The sequence below is a fragment of the Arabidopsis thaliana genome, chromosome 5 (genome assembly GCF_000001735.4).
Source record: "Arabidopsis thaliana chromosome 5, partial sequence".
NCBI classification, from domain to species: Eukaryota; Viridiplantae; Streptophyta; class Magnoliopsida; order Brassicales; family Brassicaceae; genus Arabidopsis; species Arabidopsis thaliana.
Genome location: NC_003076.8, coordinates 5,370,304 through 5,386,478, shown reverse-complemented (window position 1 = coordinate 5,386,478; position 16,175 = coordinate 5,370,304). Strand labels below are relative to the sequence as shown.

Below are 16,175 nucleotides of genomic sequence, written 5' to 3'. Positions count from 1 at the left end.
CGTATTATAAAAGAAGAAGAAAAAGATTGTATTTTTAAATTAAACTTTAATTTTTGACTAATTACGTACCGAATAATATAAAGTCGTAAACTATATATCTTTTTTGTTCAAAAACATTGGCATGATTGTTTCAAGTCAGTCATTAATGTTAAATCGAATGGAAAAGACGAAGTGTTTGGTGAAAATCTAATCGAGAGATTTACGTTTTGGGGGGGGGGGGGGGGGGGTTTGAGTTAAATTTATTAGGGTTCACTTTTTGCTTAATATTTACGTTTTGTTTTCAAAGCCTTTTTTAATAGTTTGCAAAAACTATATGTTTCATGAATTAACAAATAAAAAAATGTATTCATCCATGATTTCATGATAAATACCACTAACAAGTAACAACAGTATCAAATGGTTGAACAAGCAACGACTAAAAAATAGAAAAGAAGAGGGGGAAAAAAGATGGCCTTGCCATCATAACCATTTGATGATTAAATTTTGCAAAAGAAGACGTTCAGAAAAATTAATATAGATTGCTTTGATTCCAAGGGGATGTAACAACTAATGTACATTTTAATCATTTAAGCCATCATTATACATACATTATAGAGTCTTTGAGTATTCATTATGAACTCCATCGAATATTAAACTGTTCTCCATATACTAAAACTAATACACAGTCCACAGAAGTAGAGTTAAACTTTAACTATGAAGTACGTAACTAATTTACAAAATATTGATTGACATAATCTTTTTCGACTGCTATAATTGACATGTTAAAAGTTTTTTTTGTTTTTTTAGTACAACTCACATATAATATGCATTTGGTGTAATAACAAACGAAATCTAAGCCAGTCACAAAACTCAATTCCTATACTCTATACAGTATATTGATAGCAATATACAAATATCAATATCTAATTATCCATATTATAACATTTTTGATATCAAATATATATATATATATATATAGTGCAAATTATACGTCACAAAGAAAACAGTCTACCAAACAGTAGTTGAGCCCAAAATATAAAATGAAAGCTATCACTTTCTATTCTACCGCAACTTCATATACACACGTAAACATCATTGTAACTTCACAACAAAGTCAGCTAAACACATAATTCACGACCACAACCAAATTATATTCCAACAAAGATTACAAACAAAACAACAACAAATTACATCAAAACATTTGGTGGGTTGTCATTTTCATCGTATATATACATATACACACATACTCTTATATATAAATAGAAGTATTTTAAAAGGAAAGGCTTGGTAGAAAATGAGAGATAGAATGGAGAGACTTGTGGTGCTTCCTTTCTCCATCGGATGTATCTCCGTCTCAAGTGTTGCCGTTTTGTCTCCTCTCTCTAAGCCTCATCATCATCACTCTCGTCAAGGTTCATTCCCTCTCTCTTTTTAAATATCATGTATATATATATTGAATTAATATCTCATGTATCTTCTATTGTGATATATACCTTGATGTGTTTTCAAAAGTGATTCGTGAACAAGAGGAGGAAGATAACATGAAGAATGTATTCAAGTTCCTTGCGGTTTCTAAACCGGAGATTTCTATCGGTATTAACCGGATTTTCAAGAGCTTCAAGACCATTTCTCAACTCTTTGGTAATATTGTACTCTAATGTATGTTACGAAATTATACCATTTAAACGTATTGGCAAATTTTAACATTTGCTAGAACCACTTTTACATGTTTTTGGTTCATATAGATCCTAGTACATGTGTCCTCACTCTTTAACATTTATAAGTTGGTACTATCTTTTCTTCCAAAAATGTTATAGCTGACAAAGATGAAGAGAAGGAAGAAGTCGAAACATCAGGAATGGAGATAGGAGTTCCAACGAACGTAAAACATGTATCGCACATCGGTTGGGAAAGCGGTCTAACCGCGGCTACAGGTCCTGGTAAAGGATGGGAAGATCTCATACCGCCGGAGTTGCTTGCAGCCGCTGCTTCAAAAAAAGAAATTAACCCTCATCTTCATCCAACTTTATAATCCACTCCCTCTATTTTTATTTTATTTGATGTTTTGTTTAAGAATCTAGACATATTGATATATATATGGTGAATCTGATCTATGATATAAACTATGTTATGCGGTAAATATAATCGTTATGTAAATATTTTGTATGTTAATCATAAGATATGATATTAGTACCATACATTATCAACAAAATGAATATTGATATACTCGGGGAGCTGGTGAATATTAACTCGGGGAGTAGAACTTCTGGGATATGGTGAATATTAACTCGGGGAGCTGGATTTGGAAGAGTATTTGCAAGCTTCGTCCAATGGCTCGGGAGTTTGTGGTTTGCAAAGTCGGTTCGGGGATCACTTGTAATTTTTGGAGTGAGAATTGGACTAATTTGGGACCGCTTATTCATTTAACAGGTGACTTGGGACCTAGAGTTTCTGGTTTACCTAGGAATGCTTCAGTTGCAGATGCTTTAAGAGATGGGGTTTGGTGGATAAATGGGTCTAGGAGCAGGAACCCAATTATTCAGCTGTTAAAGAACTGTCTCCCTCTTTCTAGTGTGGTGAACCTTCAAGTGGATGCTGAAGATGATCTGTTCATGTGGAAGGTTGGGGGAAGTGAGGCTTCTGTTGGTTTCTCCTCTGCTGCAACGTGGATCCACTTAAATCCTGTTGGGGAAAAGGTTGATTGGCATAAGGCAATTTGGTTTAAAGGCAGGATTCCCAAGCATGCTTTCATCTCTTGGGTAAATATCAGACACAGGCTGCCTACTCGTGACAAACTTCTAAGCTGGGGACTTCATGTTCCATCTCTCTGCCTCCTTTGCAATGCTTTTGATGAGACGAGACAGCATCTCTTCTTTGACTGTGTGTTTGCAGGAGAAATCTGAAATCACTTCACTTCTCGGGCCCATGTTTCTCCTCCTCCATTGTTTGAGGATGGGGTTAGATGGCTTAAGAATCCTAGTCGGGACAAAAATGTGACTACGATTCTTAGGATAGCCCACCAAGCTACGGTTTATACTCTTTGGAGGGAACGGAACACTCGTCTGCACACTTCTTCTTCGAGACCTGCTGCTGGACTGATTATGGAGATAAAGAATCTTATTCGCACTCATCTTGATCCTCTCTCACGAGCTCAACGTATTGGCCCCAATGGTTTATCGTACCTCGCCACTTGGTTCGGTCTCTTTATTTGATCATGTGCTCTGTTTTACTTTTCTTTGTTGTTTCGTAGGTGTTACTCGTTTTAGAAGTACTGTGTATTCGATATCGTTTTATAAATGAAGTAAAAAAAAAAAAAAAAAAAAAAAAAAGAAAAGAAAAGAATATTGATATACGTTAATCCAAATTAACTTTTAGAAACAGTTGAATCATATTGTGGGGTCATCATAACGAATCTTTGATCTATTAATAGAAAATTCTAAAAATTGACTCTTTAAGTCAAAATAGGAAATTTCCCAATCGGTTCAACGAAAAGTTGAAGGATGTAACAACGTGTCATAATCTGGTGAGAGATTACAGCGAAAACAAAACATTCCCTTAAAAACCTGAAGAGGATCCAACAAGAACAATCTCTAATGGCGGTTTTTCAAAGGTTTAACAATTTTTTTCCAAATCCGAAAAAATCTCTTAACAAAAAAACTCCTTAATCTTCGTCATCTTTTTGTCTCTTTTTAAAAAATAATTAAACCCCACTTGATGATTATCCCATTAATCATTTAAAGGTTTTTTTTTTTCTTTTTGTTCAACGAATCTCTATCTCTCTCTAGATTTTGGGGATTTTGCTCTCTCTCCCTCTCTGTCTCTCTTTGGTGCTCGTAGCTTTCTGTCTCCCAATTGAGAGAAGGAGGGAGATAGAAACGTCGATGGGCTTAATTGTGGATGATGATAACGATGGAGAAGTTTTGATTCCGCCGCCGAATTTTTCAATGGTAGAAGATGAAATTTACCGATCTGGGTTTCCTGAGCTGGAGAATTTCGGATTCTTATCAACCCTAAATCTTCGATCCATCATGTAAGATTCTCTTCTTTCATTCTTCTGAATCTTTTGTTAAAAATTAAAAAAAGAAGAAGAATCTTTTATTTAATAACGCATCGTTGTCGTTGTTTATAGATAGACAGATTCCTTAAATCACCACTTTCACTTTCATGGCTTTTATTAGTTAAATGTCAAAAAAATGTGGGATAATTATATATTTGTGTTGTTGAAATTTGACCCACGCAGAAAGATTTGATTACAAAAACGAGTTTTGTTTGTTGGGTTTGTCTGGAAACAGTTATCTGTGTCCTGAGCCATACCCTGAGGACAATCTCAAGTCTCTTGCATCCAACAACATTAAGCTTTTCCAGTTCGGGATTGAAGGCAAAACGGTATGATTTTCTAACCTTTATGATTCATTCAACAACAGCAATTGTATTGAATCTTTTTGAGTTCTTCTTCAAGAACATTTGACCCTGTTTTTAGTGTCTTGTTGGCTTGTAGCATTTGAGTTGATGAATCTTATAAGACCTTTAAGAAACATATAAATACCCTGTTCTGTTCCTGTTATAGCTTCTTTGATTTCTGAGTTTGGATTGTTTTACTTTTACGCCAATAGGATCCTCCAACTCCTATGCCAAAGGATACAGTGTTGAGTGCTCTTAGAGTACTAGTTGGTAAGGAACCAGAAGAGACTCTTTGATGTGTTGTCGGCTTTTCTCTTTTAGCTGTCTCATTAATTCTTCTGTTTTTGCTAACAGATGTTCGAAATCATCCAATTCTTATCCACTGTAAGCGCGGAAAGGTAACCAAACCAAACCCTTCTCTTCCGGTTTAACAAGCTTTAGGTTAAGTTAAGAGTGATTTGAGTCCAATGGTGCGTTTCTTCTGGCTCATTGCAGCATAGGACAGGTTGTCTTGTGGGATGCTTGAGGAAAGTGCAGAACTGGTGCTTGTCATCGGTTCTCGAGGAATACCAGAAGTGTGCGGGTTTGAAATGGAGACAAAGAGATTTAAGGTTCATTGAGGATTTCGATGTGCTCAGATTGAAGCAATGTCTATACAGCATCATATATCAGTACAATGGGTATGGTCTCAAGAGAAGAAAGTTGCTGTATCAAGAAGAGAATGTTGTTCAAGAACAGCAAAAACCTCAAGCCACCAAAGGATAAAGAAAGAGATTTGAAATCGGATTTTTTTTTGTTTCTTTACATTTTGTCGTGATGATGATGATGATTTTTTTGAGAATAGGATAGTTCTTTAAAAAGCTTGAGAAAACAGAGGATTTGATTTGGTCTCTCTCTATCTTTTTTTTACGGTTAGAGAAATTTACAGATTGATTCTTAATTGTTCATAAGAAACTAACATGTGTGATGTGAGCTTTTGTTTTCCTATTTATGATTGAGTAAAGGCAATTGAATTCAATTCTTTTCTTCTTTCCGTGGGCTTTGTTTAAGCTTATTTCATTCGTGGGCCATAAACCATATATCCAAGTCAATGTTACGTAGTCGATTTTTGGGCCTCTGCCTTTGTTAAAAACTTATAATAGGTCGACGTCTATAAACAATTAAACATCATCAAATCAGAATGATTCGTCGTAACTAGTCTAAGGAAAGGAAATGTATACCAATCCCTACGCAAAGTATAGCAATTGAGTTTAGACAATCATATTTATCATTTTCTTGAACAACACACAATTATATGTATCAAAATACATGATGTTCAACTACATTTATTCCAACCACTAACAAAACCAAACACGAAAAGCTATGAAGTATTGATTCTGATTACTCAAGTTGTCATAGATAAAATAATCTGCACTCGAGTCCATTTTAATTTTGATTTGGATTCGAAAAAACCACATGTGCACCATGAAGCTGACTGAACAAGGACAATGGGAATTAGAATTAGAATCTTTCTTTTTAAAACGAGAAAAGGAACAAAACTGAATATAACTTGTCCAGATGCTTTGAAGGCTTGAAAGATTAAAAAGCAAAAGCCAGTTTATGCAATGAATACACGACATCTAAGCTTTTCAGACAACCAAATCAAAGTACATAATCTCTTGTTTGATGAGTTGCAGAAACTTTCACTCTTTCAAAGTACAAAAGCCAGTTTATGCAATGAATACACGACATGTTTCTCTAAGCTTTTCAGACAACCAAATCAAAGTACATAATCTCTTGTGTGGTTATAACATGAGTTGCAGAAACTTTCACTCTTCCTCAAATCCCCACGGCTTCAAACAAAAGATACGCTTACCAAACATGCCTAATCAGAGACAGAGATTTAACAGAAGCCTGTAAAGTTCCCGAACAATCATATGACTCAAAGAACAAAACCAAAACTCTTCATCAGAATCACCAAAAAGACTACCTTGTATTGTCTTAATGAGCTAACATGTCTGATCAAAAACAAAGATGCTGATTTTACGAGCAGCTTGACATGATCCAGAACAACCAAAATTATCCAGAAACAAGAATCAAAAGAAACCAATAAGTTAGAAACAAACCATTTAATAAGAAAATATCAGTTACTTTTTTATATGATCATAACATAAAAATACGAAGACATAGAGCATCATCAACGCAAGTTTATATTCTCACATCAAAACACCATTAAAAAGACCACAAATTTCAAATCGAAATTCGATACAATCCCAAACCATCTTCACTTCACTTCTTAAGGCTTCCTCTGATTCCAGGCTTAGGCTTAGATGATTCAGCAGGAGCAGCTAAAGCCTCATGAAGATTCCTCGGCTCTTCATAAGTCAGCTTTGGATGCTTCGATTCATGATGGATCTGCATCGTCTTTAGATCCGGTACAGTGATCTTGCAGTGAGGACACTCGTACTTTGCGTGACCACCTTTCTCCTTACCGGTTCTATCGGCGAGCCCTGCCTTTCCTCCACCGCGATTGGTCAACGCTGCATCGGCTTTAGCTTGGAGCTCCTTCGCTGTGTGCTTCTTTGGCTTTGCTTTGCCTGTCATCGTTGATTGCTGCGGCGGCTACGAGAAATGAGAAATTCGCAAGGTTGGGGAATTGAAAACCCTAACCCTAATTTTGCGATTTGAGAGAGAACGATTTGGGGGCTACGGAGTTTCGATGCGAGATTATTTATCTTTAGTTAAAAAAAAGTATTAAAATAAATAAAAAAAGGAATATTTTCCTATTTCCTGAAAAGGTATTTATAGAGTGTAGTACGGTGCATATTAAGACTTTTGCGCCCATTTTCCTAATATATATTCGTTCAAATCCACTTGCTTTATTCTTTTTATCGCTTTGCAAATTCAAACATAAAAATAGTAAAGAATTTTATGACCAAATGTATGAATTAAATAATAATAAATAGACTGTACATTTTGTACATTCATGCACGACTAGACTTTTTTGTTTCGTACATGATCTCTAATAGAGCTTTGACAAAAAAAAATGACCTCTAAGAGAAAATTAGAAACTTATTATATCTTATTGCAAAAAGTTAAGATTTTAATCCATTTGGGTTTTGATTTTTCTGGATCAATTATCTCTATTTTCCAGTATGAATTATACGGAAAACAACATTATAATAATATCACTTTACTTTGTAAACTATACTCTATAAGTTAAAAAAAAATACTATTTTTGTTAATATGTGTTTTTTTTTGTTAAGGGTTTTATTTTTGTTTATATGTTACATGATATAACATGTTAACATATGTTAATGTAGATACAAAGAGCTGAATACCGGAACTAAAATCCAGATCCAACACTTCAGGATAAGCTAATTTACCCATACAATTTTTTTCCTTCATATGAAATGATTCTGGTATAATCACTATGATCTCATTGCACCAACGTGGCACTACTCAAGAACACGAACCAACACGTATCAATTTTCTCATGCAAATGAAAAACATATTTTATATGACTCTATGACAGCGACTTTTATCTATCCATATTTTATCGATCATTTCATAAAACAGAAACCGTATGAGAATCCTCCAAAACAAAACAATGAAAGAACAAGACAACCAACTCAAAATCCCTGAACCATTACGAGCTGACTGGTTCATGGTTCTAGTCACCATCCAAGCTGATCTAATCTACAACGCACTCGTGGTATTATCCTCACCTTTCTTTCTCCTATACCGCTCTTACCGCCGCGCAGTCGTTACCGTCTCCGCAGCAGAAAAAGCGGTTAAACGTGCTCCAGCGCAGATAGCTGGTGGTGCGGGGCGGGTTGTTAGGAGGACATGGTTTGGTATATTGGGTGCATGCCACGTGTCAATGGTAATGGTGTTGGCTTTGATTTTGGCGGTTGTTATTGGTGTTGGGATTGTGAGTTTGTATGTAGAAAAGCCTGTGGTTGTGAGAGACAGATTGTTCTTTGATTACACTGAAGAAAACCCCAGTGCGGTTTTTAGTTTTGATAAGAAGAAGAGATCGTTTAGTGTTCCTGTTGGTCATAGTGTTCATGTCTCTTTAGTGCTTTGGATGCCTGAATCTGAAATTAATCGAAGAATTGGAGTATTTCAGGTAATTGTAATTCTTTGTTAGTTATATACTAATATTCGTGAAATGGTATGATGGTTCCATAATTAGGATGGAATTTTTTAAACCAATCAAATGATTCTAGCTGTTAGTTTATCACCAAATCAGATTTCATGACCAACAGAATTATATTGACCAGCTATAATCAAAAGAATTATATTATTCAATCCAATGAATTTGATGATTTCATTTTGCAGCTTATAATTGAAATTATTATGTCCAAACTATAATGCGATTCCGCAGGTCTTAATTTTTTAAAATATACCGTTATTTCACTAAAATTTTATTGATAGCATTTTTTTGTGATACATTGTCTTGTGTGTACAGTTGAAAGTAGAGCTTTTATCGTTGAAAGGCGAGACAATCGCGAGATCGAGCCAACCTTGTATGTTACGGTTCAGAAGCAAACCTATAAGACTTGCACGAACATTTGTGATGAGTGTTCCACTTATAGCCGGGATAGCAAACGAAGCACAAACAATGAGAATCGATGCATTAAAGCACCAAGAGAAAATGCCAAGGACAAAAGCCGTGAGAGCGACTCTGATTCCGCGTGCACAAACTCGGACATTGCCTCAGTTATATGAAGCAGAGATCGTTATAAACTCAAAACCGCCCTGGATTAAACGAATGGCTTATAACTGGAAATGGACTCTTTGCGTATGGACTTCAATGTACCTTTACGTCGCGATTTTGACCGCACTTCTTTGGTGTTTTAGACCGGTTTTGTTCCCTTACACTTCCTCAAGAACCATTTCGGAGAGCGAAAACTTAGAGATCGAAGTAGTTGAAGAAGAACAAGAACAAGTCATGGAAAGACGACGGAGGGAAAGAAGAAACCAGCCTCGTCGAAGAAATTTTGCTACTACACAGAAAAGTTATACATAGTAACAAGATTCTTCGTTTTTTTGGGGTCAAATTGTAAGAAAGTGGCAATAGTAATAGTAAATAACAAGAACTACAAAGAATTGTGAATACCTTTTACGGTTTTAAATAGTGAGAAGAAGTGATCAACAACTGTTTGACGAGAAACTATCACTGTGAATTCCTTATTATTCCTCTTCACTGCCTTCAACGATCTTCTTCAATGTAACAACATCTTCATTGAGTTCTCGTCGAAAATCATTTGCTGGCGAGGTACTCTGCTATCTTAGCTGCCCAAAGCTGACTTGTCAATCACGCAGTTTAGGCTAGCTTATTATCCGTCATGATACTAAGTACTAACCAGAACTTGTGTCTATCTCATTTGTTTGTATCAATCCCAATTCTAGTAATAGAACCAAAAACTGAAAAAAGCATAAACACTAGTACAAGTCAAGTGTACATGTCTTTTGTTGTTTAAGAAGTTCTTCCAATATGTTAAAGGCTCGCTGAATATTAAAATTGACGAATCTTTTGTTATTCGATCATATGAGTATTGGATTGCCTTATAAAATCGGGTGTTATTAGACTTATTATTACTAGTTATAGTATTTGATAACATCTCCAAAAATATAAGATTTATCAAAATGGTGGTTTGGAAAAATATCCAAATCTACTCTTATTGGGTTTTTATTTTTATAATGATTTTAAGGTAATTATTATAATGATTTTTATAATGATTTCTAGGAGAATTCTTCAGTTGGAAATGCAAAGATCTAAGTTTCATGGGTTTGAGTAATTAAAATTTAATAGCAAATCAGTTCTTTAAATTCACCAAAAATCACCAAAATCATTTAAAAATCTATGAATATTAAAATCATTCCTAAATATTGATATTACAGTTACGATCTGCAAATTTGCTAATAGATGTCATTTCCATCAAAGCATATTTTATTCCTCGAGAAAATGGTATCAAAATAATAAAACGTATCTTCAATACCCATTTTGAGTAACATATATTCTGGTGTTAAGATTGTATATATGTTGAAAATATTGGTTATCTCTTTCTTTCTAAGTTTCTAGCAAAACAAGTGAATAGTTGTGTATATATATCACATTTTCAATGTACAAACCTACCTACTACATAATTTTCTATTCATAAAGTAATCTTGTAGAGTTGAAAGATTAAAAAATGGCCTCCTCAAAATTCGTTCTTTTTGCTATCCTAGCTCTGTCTCTTCTACTTTCCGGTTAGTATCTCTGTTAACTCGTAAAATCCATTTGTAACAAACAAAAAAAAACATTTGCGTTCACAAGAAATTGAATAGATAGTTGATTACTTGTGTTGTGTAACTTGCAGGTACCGAAGCAAGAAAGACCGTGTGGCCTAGCAGCGAATTAGACCCAAAGTGTTGCAGCAATCAGCCAGAATTTGGTATATGTGATTCAAAAGAAGATGATGAAAGATGCGCCCAGATGTGTCTGGATGGTTGTCCCACTAACAAAGGTGGTGGCTGCCAACCTATTACTGAAGCCCCTGGTGCTGTTTGTTCTTGTTACTGCGCTTAACTCTTCTTCTTGGCTTTATTGATTCATAAGGAAAAAATATAGTTTTTGTATCCATCTTCAAAGAAACATATAATATGATGCTTGATTCAAAACAAAAATTTATTTTCCATTATAATTCAACAATCTCTTAAGTAACAAGAAGATGAACACAAACCACGTTCTGTTTTTTTTTTTTTGGTAACTGATCAAAGCCTTTTTTATTAAACGGATAACTCAATTTGGGAGACAAGAATCCCATCAGTATCTGCATAAAGCCATTCACCATCACAAATCCGAGTCCCTGCGATATTTACCGGAACTCGTTGTTCTCCAAGTCCTTTCTTACTCGCTTTTATCGGATGAGAGGCCAAAGCTCTCACTCCGATATCACAACCGTTGATCTCATCGACGTCTCTGATGCATCCGTTCACAACGATTCCTGCCCATCCGTTGTTCTGAGCTTGAACAACGGGGTTACCTCCGAGTATTGCACATCGTTGACTCCCTCCACCATCCACCACAAGAACTCTACCGTTTCCTAATGACAACCAAAACATTTAGAGAATCTTAGATGATCTTGAATAATTAATAAGAGGCTGGAACTACTACTGCGAGGTTTCTCAAACGGAAAACCCTTGAACACTCCTACTTAAAGAACTTAGAATCGTTCTCTCTCCCAAAATTTAACCCTTTGCATCCTAAACATTAAAAATTTGCTAAGTGACATAAGACTGATCTTGATACATGTAAAAGAGCCCAAAGCTAAGAGTTTTTTTTAAAAGACCCTGGCTGTTTCAACGTGTCCAAGATCACCTCTGTTCTCTCAAAGTAATACACTTTAATCATCAAAATGCTCCACTTGGAAAAGTGATGATTACATACACTAAGCCACTAACACAACTATGTTTCTATCTAATCATAAAACATGTCAAATTTTCATAACTTCAGATCATATTCTCTATAAGTTTTTGCAAGTAAAATTTGTTCAAAGCCATTGCAATCTTGAACTTGATTTGCAAATACCTTTCTCCTCGATGAATTGACGGATTAAGCCATTGTCTTCAAAAACTTTGACAGTGACAACTGGTCCTGAGAATATTTGTCGACGGCCATAAATCTGGAAAATGGGTTGCAAAGCTCGTAGCTGACCACTCCGAATCAGCTCTTGATTCGCGTCACAAACTTCCGCAGTTGTCACAAACGCCATTTTCTTCTTTTTCCTGTTCTCAGCTATGATCAAAACATGAGACTTGCGACTGAATCAATCAAAAGTAATCTGAGATCATGATGATATGATATGATCAAACACATAATGAAAATAATCAGATTTTCAGATTTTCGATATAGCTTGAGTATGATCACCGAATCTGTTTTCTATTTCATGGAGAATCAAACAAACCCAGAAGAAAAAGGACAAAACTTTTGAAAATATTTCTATGGAAGGGATCAGATCAAGTTTTGTTACCTGGATCAGACAAAATTCAGATGTAGGAAAAACTCTTCACAGTGTGTTACTATTTCAGAGAAGAATATAAGAAAGATCAAAAGCTAACACTTGCTCTCACTTCTCCATAATAAATTATAAATGATTGATTTTTTTACTTTTTGAAAGAAGAAAAGTTGGATTTGGTATAAATCAGATCAGAGGTAGTGGTGAAGCTTAGAGCAAGGAATCATGAGATTACTACTTGATAACCTTGTCGTCTTTAATTTTACTTTCTTCACCTTTTTTGTTTGTTCTGTCTTCTTCCTTTTTTATGTTCCGTTTTCAACGTGTGTTTATGTGTTATGTTCTGTCTTTGCTTTTGTAAGTTGTAACTGAAGAAGTAACAAAAGATGAAAACTAAACTAGAGATGAATCAAAAGTAAATAAAAAGCAAAAAAAAATCCTAGGAATAGATTTTGTTGCCAGTTTTGTCTGTAATCAATAAAAGTCTCATCTCTTAATTTTATTATGGGAAGGGGAAGATCCAAAACTTATGGAAAGTTCAGAGCTTGTGAATGGTTTTCATGTCTGCAGCTTCAGTGATAGTTCCTTTCTCAACATGATCCCACCACTTCATCAAGAAATTATCCACCACCAATCTGAACCATGGAGATAGTTTCACAGCTTCATCGCCAGCATCTGCTTTCTTCACCAGCTCCTTAAGCTCTTCCCTGCTCACGTACTTGATCTCAGCCACTTCATCTGGGTTTGGTTGAAGCTTCACATCCCGCACGATGAAGAGTAGATAGTCAACTGCAACAAAAATCCTCAAGAGATTCAAAATCTGAAGTTAAAGGAGTTAAAAAGAGAAATGATCAAACATGGAAGGATTGTTTACCTTCGTGCTCTCCCCATTTCCCATCAGAAGGTGCCTTGTAAAGCATGCGTCCCAAGGGAGTGAACTCATCGACTGGTACATCTTCTGCTACAATACCGAGCTCATCGAAAAGCTTCCTTTGTGCGGCATTTCTTACACCTGATAAGGAAAGATAAAATAGTATATATCAGTATATAGCTACTAACGCTGAAAGATTCACGATGTTTCATAAAGCTTAAGAGTATATACCAAGCACATTCTCTTCAATAAGCTCGGATTCACGGTAAAGAGGATGGCTGCAACAAGTGTTTGTCCACACAAGTGGGAAAGTAACCTTTGTTTTTGACCGTTGCTGTCCATAAGAGAAGAAGAAAATTTCAGTAGGATGGTCACATACTCTGAAGCAAGCAACGCCAAAACCCAACCAACCATTTTTATGATAAAGCTACGTGATTTTCACAGCCTTGGCTATAAAATTTCTTAAATCTAGTTTACACACCGAGTCCATTGGCTGGCCACCATAAGCTACAAGTGTGACTTGTTTCAGACATTACTATAGAGACTAGATGATCTGAATATAATGGTGAACAAAACTATTCAGATACTGGATTTCTAAACCTAGAGTCGTCTTCACAATCAAGGTGATCATAAGAAAATACCTGGAGAAGCAACTCATACTTGGAGTTGAATAAAAACACACTGAAAGCTCTGTGAAGTAAATTCTCAGCTTCAATCTTTTCCATCAGATGACCTACAGATCACAAAATAGGAGTCAGTCTTATCCTGGATCAACCAAATTTTGACACTCTAATAGAAGCAAGGAAATCCCAACTAGGTCACATCAAAACCGATTTTGCCATCATTCTTCTCCTATATATGGAATGAGAATCAAATTCACTTACAGTTATACTTAGTGTCATGTCCCACCACACGATCATTTTCATCAACGAGAATGCATCTGCGGAACAAAAAGAGAGATTGAATTGAATAAAAGCCATCCATGAATACTAACTTCAGAACATGAAGCAGCCACTCACATTTGATCATAATCAAAGATAAAGAAATCAACATTTTCTTAAAGCACAACATCTTTCTCAAATCATATCACTATATCTTAGAAACATAGAGAGAGTCTCAGCTTAAGCTTTCTCCAGGGTTTTGGATCAAATGAGATTCGTGGAAGATGAATTTTTCGGATAAAGTAAACCCAAATCAACCAAACCCAAATCAAAATCGAAGAAAAGGAATCGAATTTCTCACTCGTCTTCAAACATGAGTCGTCTCTGAACAGCATCCATTCCAGCATCGTTAGAATCGGTCATGGTGACGGCTGAGAAAGCGCGAACAGACAGCTGAGTCCTCGGCGCCGGAGATCGGATCGGAGAAAGACGGGGAGGGGCAAATCGGGAAGAGGAAGAAGAAGAAGAAGAAGAGAGAGAAGGAAGGAGGGATCTGAGATGAAATGAAGGGAAGCTAAATAGTGAAGCAGTAGACATTTTGGATTACGTCTTTGTTTCTCTTTATTTTTGATTTTTTCAATAATTAGACCAACCTATAAATATACAGAAGAGAAAATTAAAAGAAAATAAATATGAACTAGGTTAATTTTCGCACGATTATTTGAATTTTTATTCCGTTAATTTGTAAACATATTGTGATTTTTATAAGTTACGTAGTTCGCAAACATGCATAAAAATAAATAAATTTAAATGTAAAATTCGGTATACGTTAAATCAAAATATTTTGGATTGTCTAATTTAGTACTAGATGAGAATCCGAGCGACATTCACTTTATGGTATTTGTTTGTTTTGATAACTTTATTCAATTTATTTTATTGGCATAATCAAATTGACAAATGTAACCATGATTAAAACATCAAGAATGGTATTTTTAATAAAGATTATATACTTTATATATTGACATTTTAATAAACATCAATAGTTAGTTTTATATTGACATTTTCTATGAATAATATTATATACTATTTTAATATATTTCAATTCATGAGATTTATACTAGTATTGTATTCAAACTAACTTATGTCATTTAATTATTAACAATGTATTAAGACATAATTATGTGTTAATCTAAAGCCATTAAAATTAAAAGGAAAATATTCCATAGACAACAAAAATCTGCCATTTCTAAATAAATTAAATGTAGTTTTGAAAACTTAATAATATAGTAATAAATTTTGTATGTAAAATGGATGATGAGTAAAACAAGTTAGGTGTTAATTTAAAGAAAAAAAACAGATTTATTACTTTATCCGTATATGCAAATATCTAAATATGTTATTTGTTGTTTGTCTCGACACAGTTGGATATACCAAATATTTCATTCCAAGTACCAAGCACATGGCACATGGCACATGAAATGATAAGCCCAAAACGTTCGTTTCTCACTCAAAATAGAAGTTTGGTGCATTTCCCGTCTTGATCTTTTTTCTGTCCCTTGTGAACCTTTCAACTAATCATCCTCATTCATGATTGCAAACGCGTATTGAACACACGTCACTGAACAAAAGTATACAAAAAGGAAGGGAACATGCATCATGCAACGGTTTTTACAAACCAAGCAAGAAGGTCTAGTCATACCATCGTTAGGAACTAGGTTGATAAATAGTAAGAGGTGGCGAGTTTCTCGAACACTTCAAATGGAACAATGATACATGGGATAACCAAGTGGGTTGTTACAAAGATGACATACTTTACCAGTATAGTCAATTGTCCTGATGGACACTATCTTGAGAAGATTCCTTGAGTGACAAGGGTGGTTGATGATTTCTGGCCAGTCGATGCATTTCAGATGCTCCCCAAACTCACAGCTTGAACAGTAATAGCCGTAGCCAGAGACTTCACAGCAACCATCGCAATTATGTGATTGACTTGCCTCTGAAGTCTGAACCATTTGGAATATCTCTGGCCCGCTTCATTTCTACTAGTCTTAAGGAATG

At 35.1% G+C, this 16,175-nt stretch overlaps 9 protein-coding genes and 1 non-coding gene across 13 annotated transcripts; 6 read left to right on the top strand and 4 right to left on the bottom strand.

Annotated features, from left to right (window-relative positions):
- The first annotated feature begins 1,248 nt into the window (after nucleotides 1-1,248).
- On the top strand, nucleotides 1,249-2,229 carry RIC4 (ROP-interactive CRIB motif-containing protein 4). Its single transcript, NM_121654.3, has 3 exons — nucleotides 1,249-1,391; nucleotides 1,492-1,620; nucleotides 1,797-2,229. Exons 1-3 carry the CDS (start codon nucleotides 1,274-1,276, stop codon nucleotides 2,009-2,011), a joined length of 462 nt encoding a protein of 153 aa, NP_197153.1. The 5' UTR covers nucleotides 1,249-1,273; the 3' UTR covers nucleotides 2,012-2,229.
- A 23-nt stretch (nucleotides 2,230-2,252) lies between these two features.
- On the top strand, nucleotides 2,253-2,882 carry AT5G16486 (RNA-directed DNA polymerase (reverse transcriptase)-related family protein; the record flags this gene model as incomplete). The annotated part of the gene is made up of 1 exon (NM_001036815.1): nucleotides 2,253-2,882. The coding sequence occupies one exon, from the start codon at nucleotides 2,253-2,255 to the stop codon at nucleotides 2,880-2,882; it is 630 nt and encodes a 209-aa protein (NP_001031892.1).
- Nucleotides 2,883-3,539: 657 nt separating this feature from the next.
- On the top strand, nucleotides 3,540-5,410 carry PFA-DSP5 (Phosphotyrosine protein phosphatases superfamily protein). Of its 2 annotated transcripts, NM_121653.4 has the most exons (5): nucleotides 3,540-4,009; nucleotides 4,272-4,365; nucleotides 4,593-4,650; nucleotides 4,735-4,778; nucleotides 4,876-5,410. In NM_121653.4, exons 1-5 carry the CDS (start codon nucleotides 3,861-3,863, stop codon nucleotides 5,143-5,145), a joined length of 615 nt encoding a protein of 204 aa, NP_197152.1. In that variant the 5' UTR covers nucleotides 3,540-3,860; the 3' UTR covers nucleotides 5,146-5,410. The 2 variants fall into 2 exon arrangements, with proteins under 2 accessions (NP_197152.1, NP_001330726.1); NM_001343452.1 differs by lacking the exon at nucleotides 4,593-4,650.
- Nucleotides 5,411-5,966: 556 nt separating this feature from the next.
- Nucleotides 5,967-7,120, bottom strand: AT5G16470 (zinc finger (C2H2 type) family protein). Of its 2 annotated transcripts, NM_001343451.1 has the most exons (2): nucleotides 6,350-7,102; nucleotides 6,197-6,244 (listed from the first exon to the last, which is right to left on the bottom strand). In NM_001343451.1, the coding sequence occupies exon 1, from the start codon at nucleotides 6,961-6,963 to the stop codon at nucleotides 6,649-6,651; it is 315 nt and encodes a 104-aa protein (NP_001332259.1). In that variant the 5' UTR covers nucleotides 6,964-7,102; the 3' UTR covers nucleotides 6,197-6,244; nucleotides 6,350-6,648. The 2 variants fall into 2 exon arrangements, with proteins under 2 accessions (NP_197151.1, NP_001332259.1); NM_121652.4 differs by having other exon boundaries at nucleotides 5,967-7,120.
- An 825-nt stretch (nucleotides 7,121-7,945) lies between these two features.
- AT5G16460 (Putative adipose-regulatory protein (Seipin)) lies at nucleotides 7,946-9,518 on the top strand (the record flags this gene model as incomplete). Its single annotated transcript, NM_121651.2, has 2 exons — nucleotides 7,946-8,491; nucleotides 8,834-9,518. The coding sequence occupies 2 exons, from the start codon at nucleotides 7,946-7,948 to the stop codon at nucleotides 9,392-9,394; spliced, it is 1,107 nt and encodes a 368-aa protein (NP_197150.1). The 3' UTR covers nucleotides 9,395-9,518.
- A 961-nt stretch (nucleotides 9,519-10,479) lies between these two features.
- On the top strand, nucleotides 10,480-11,024 carry AT5G16453 (Defensin-like (DEFL) family protein). Its single transcript, NM_001036814.3, has 2 exons — nucleotides 10,480-10,617; nucleotides 10,728-11,024. The coding sequence occupies exons 1-2, from the start codon at nucleotides 10,560-10,562 to the stop codon at nucleotides 10,934-10,936; spliced, it is 267 nt and encodes an 88-aa protein (NP_001031891.1). The 5' UTR covers nucleotides 10,480-10,559; the 3' UTR covers nucleotides 10,937-11,024.
- On the bottom strand, nucleotides 11,020-12,659 carry AT5G16450 (Ribonuclease E inhibitor RraA/Dimethylmenaquinone methyltransferase). Of its 2 annotated transcripts, none has more exons than NM_121650.4 (3): nucleotides 12,381-12,659; nucleotides 11,939-12,135; nucleotides 11,020-11,453 (listed from the first exon to the last, which is right to left on the bottom strand). In NM_121650.4, exons 2-3 carry the CDS (start codon nucleotides 12,120-12,122, stop codon nucleotides 11,137-11,139), a joined length of 501 nt encoding a protein of 166 aa, NP_197149.1. In that variant the 5' UTR covers nucleotides 12,123-12,135; nucleotides 12,381-12,659; the 3' UTR covers nucleotides 11,020-11,136. The 2 variants fall into 2 exon arrangements, with proteins under 2 accessions (NP_197149.1, NP_850830.1); NM_180499.2 differs by having other exon boundaries at nucleotides 11,939-12,145; nucleotides 12,381-12,592.
- AT5G02535 lies at nucleotides 11,480-11,667 on the top strand. Its single transcript, NR_142608.1, has one exon.
- Nucleotides 12,660-12,669: 10 nt separating the features above from the next.
- On the bottom strand, nucleotides 12,670-14,852 carry IPP1 (isopentenyl diphosphate isomerase 1). The gene is made up of 6 exons (NM_121649.6): nucleotides 14,479-14,852; nucleotides 14,121-14,176; nucleotides 13,878-13,969; nucleotides 13,468-13,570; nucleotides 13,240-13,377; nucleotides 12,670-13,154 (listed from the first exon to the last, which is right to left on the bottom strand). The coding sequence occupies exons 1-6, from the start codon at nucleotides 14,712-14,714 to the stop codon at nucleotides 12,904-12,906; spliced, it is 876 nt and encodes a 291-aa protein (NP_197148.3). The 5' UTR covers nucleotides 14,715-14,852; the 3' UTR covers nucleotides 12,670-12,903.
- Nucleotides 14,853-15,871: 1,019 nt separating this feature from the next.
- AT5G16430 (Cysteine/Histidine-rich C1 domain family protein) lies at nucleotides 15,872-16,129 on the bottom strand (the record flags this gene model as incomplete). The annotated part of the gene is made up of 1 exon (NM_121648.1): nucleotides 15,872-16,129. The coding sequence occupies one exon, from the start codon at nucleotides 16,127-16,129 to the stop codon at nucleotides 15,872-15,874; it is 258 nt and encodes an 85-aa protein (NP_197147.1).
- Between the last annotated feature and the right edge of the window lie 46 nt (nucleotides 16,130-16,175).

Coding starts and splice junctions, on each gene's coding strand:
- RIC4 (NM_121654.3), top strand. CDS start 1,274: ATGAGAGATAGAATGGAGAGACTTGTGGTGCTTCCTTTCTCCATCGGA. Junction 1,392..1,491: donor TCATCATCACTCTCGTCAAG/GTTCATTCCCTC, acceptor TGTTTTCAAAAG/TGATTCGTGAACAAGAGGAG. Junction 1,621..1,796: donor GACCATTTCTCAACTCTTTG/GTAATATTGTAC, acceptor AAAATGTTATAG/CTGACAAAGATGAAGAGAAG.
- PFA-DSP5 (NM_121653.4), top strand. CDS start 3,861: ATGGGCTTAATTGTGGATGATGATAACGATGGAGAAGTTTTGATTCCG. Junction 4,366..4,592: donor TCGGGATTGAAGGCAAAACG/GTATGATTTTCT, acceptor TTACGCCAATAG/GATCCTCCAACTCCTATGCC. Junction 4,779..4,875: donor TCCACTGTAAGCGCGGAAAG/GTAACCAAACCA, acceptor GGCTCATTGCAG/CATAGGACAGGTTGTCTTGT.
- AT5G16470 (NM_121652.4), bottom strand. CDS start 6,963: ATGACAGGCAAAGCAAAGCCAAAGAAGCACACAGCGAAGGAGCTCCAA.
- AT5G16453 (NM_001036814.3), top strand. CDS start 10,560: ATGGCCTCCTCAAAATTCGTTCTTTTTGCTATCCTAGCTCTGTCTCTT. Junction 10,618..10,727: donor TCTGTCTCTTCTACTTTCCG/GTTAGTATCTCT, acceptor TGTAACTTGCAG/GTACCGAAGCAAGAAAGACC.
- AT5G16450 (NM_121650.4), bottom strand. CDS start 12,122: ATGGCGTTTGTGACAACTGCGGAAGTTTGTGACGCGAATCAAGAGCTG. Junction 11,454..11,938: donor TCAATTCATCGAGGAGAAAG/GTATTTGCAAAT, acceptor GGTTGTCATTAG/GAAACGGTAGAGTTCTTGTG.
- IPP1 (NM_121649.6), bottom strand. CDS start 14,714: ATGTCTACTGCTTCACTATTTAGCTTCCCTTCATTTCATCTCAGATCC. Junction 13,571..13,877: donor AGTATGAGTTGCTTCTCCAG/GTATTTTCTTAT, acceptor TCTTATGGACAG/CAACGGTCAAAAACAAAGGT. Junction 13,155..13,239: donor GAAATGGGGAGAGCACGAAG/GTAAACAATCCT, acceptor TTTTTGTTGCAG/TTGACTATCTACTCTTCATC.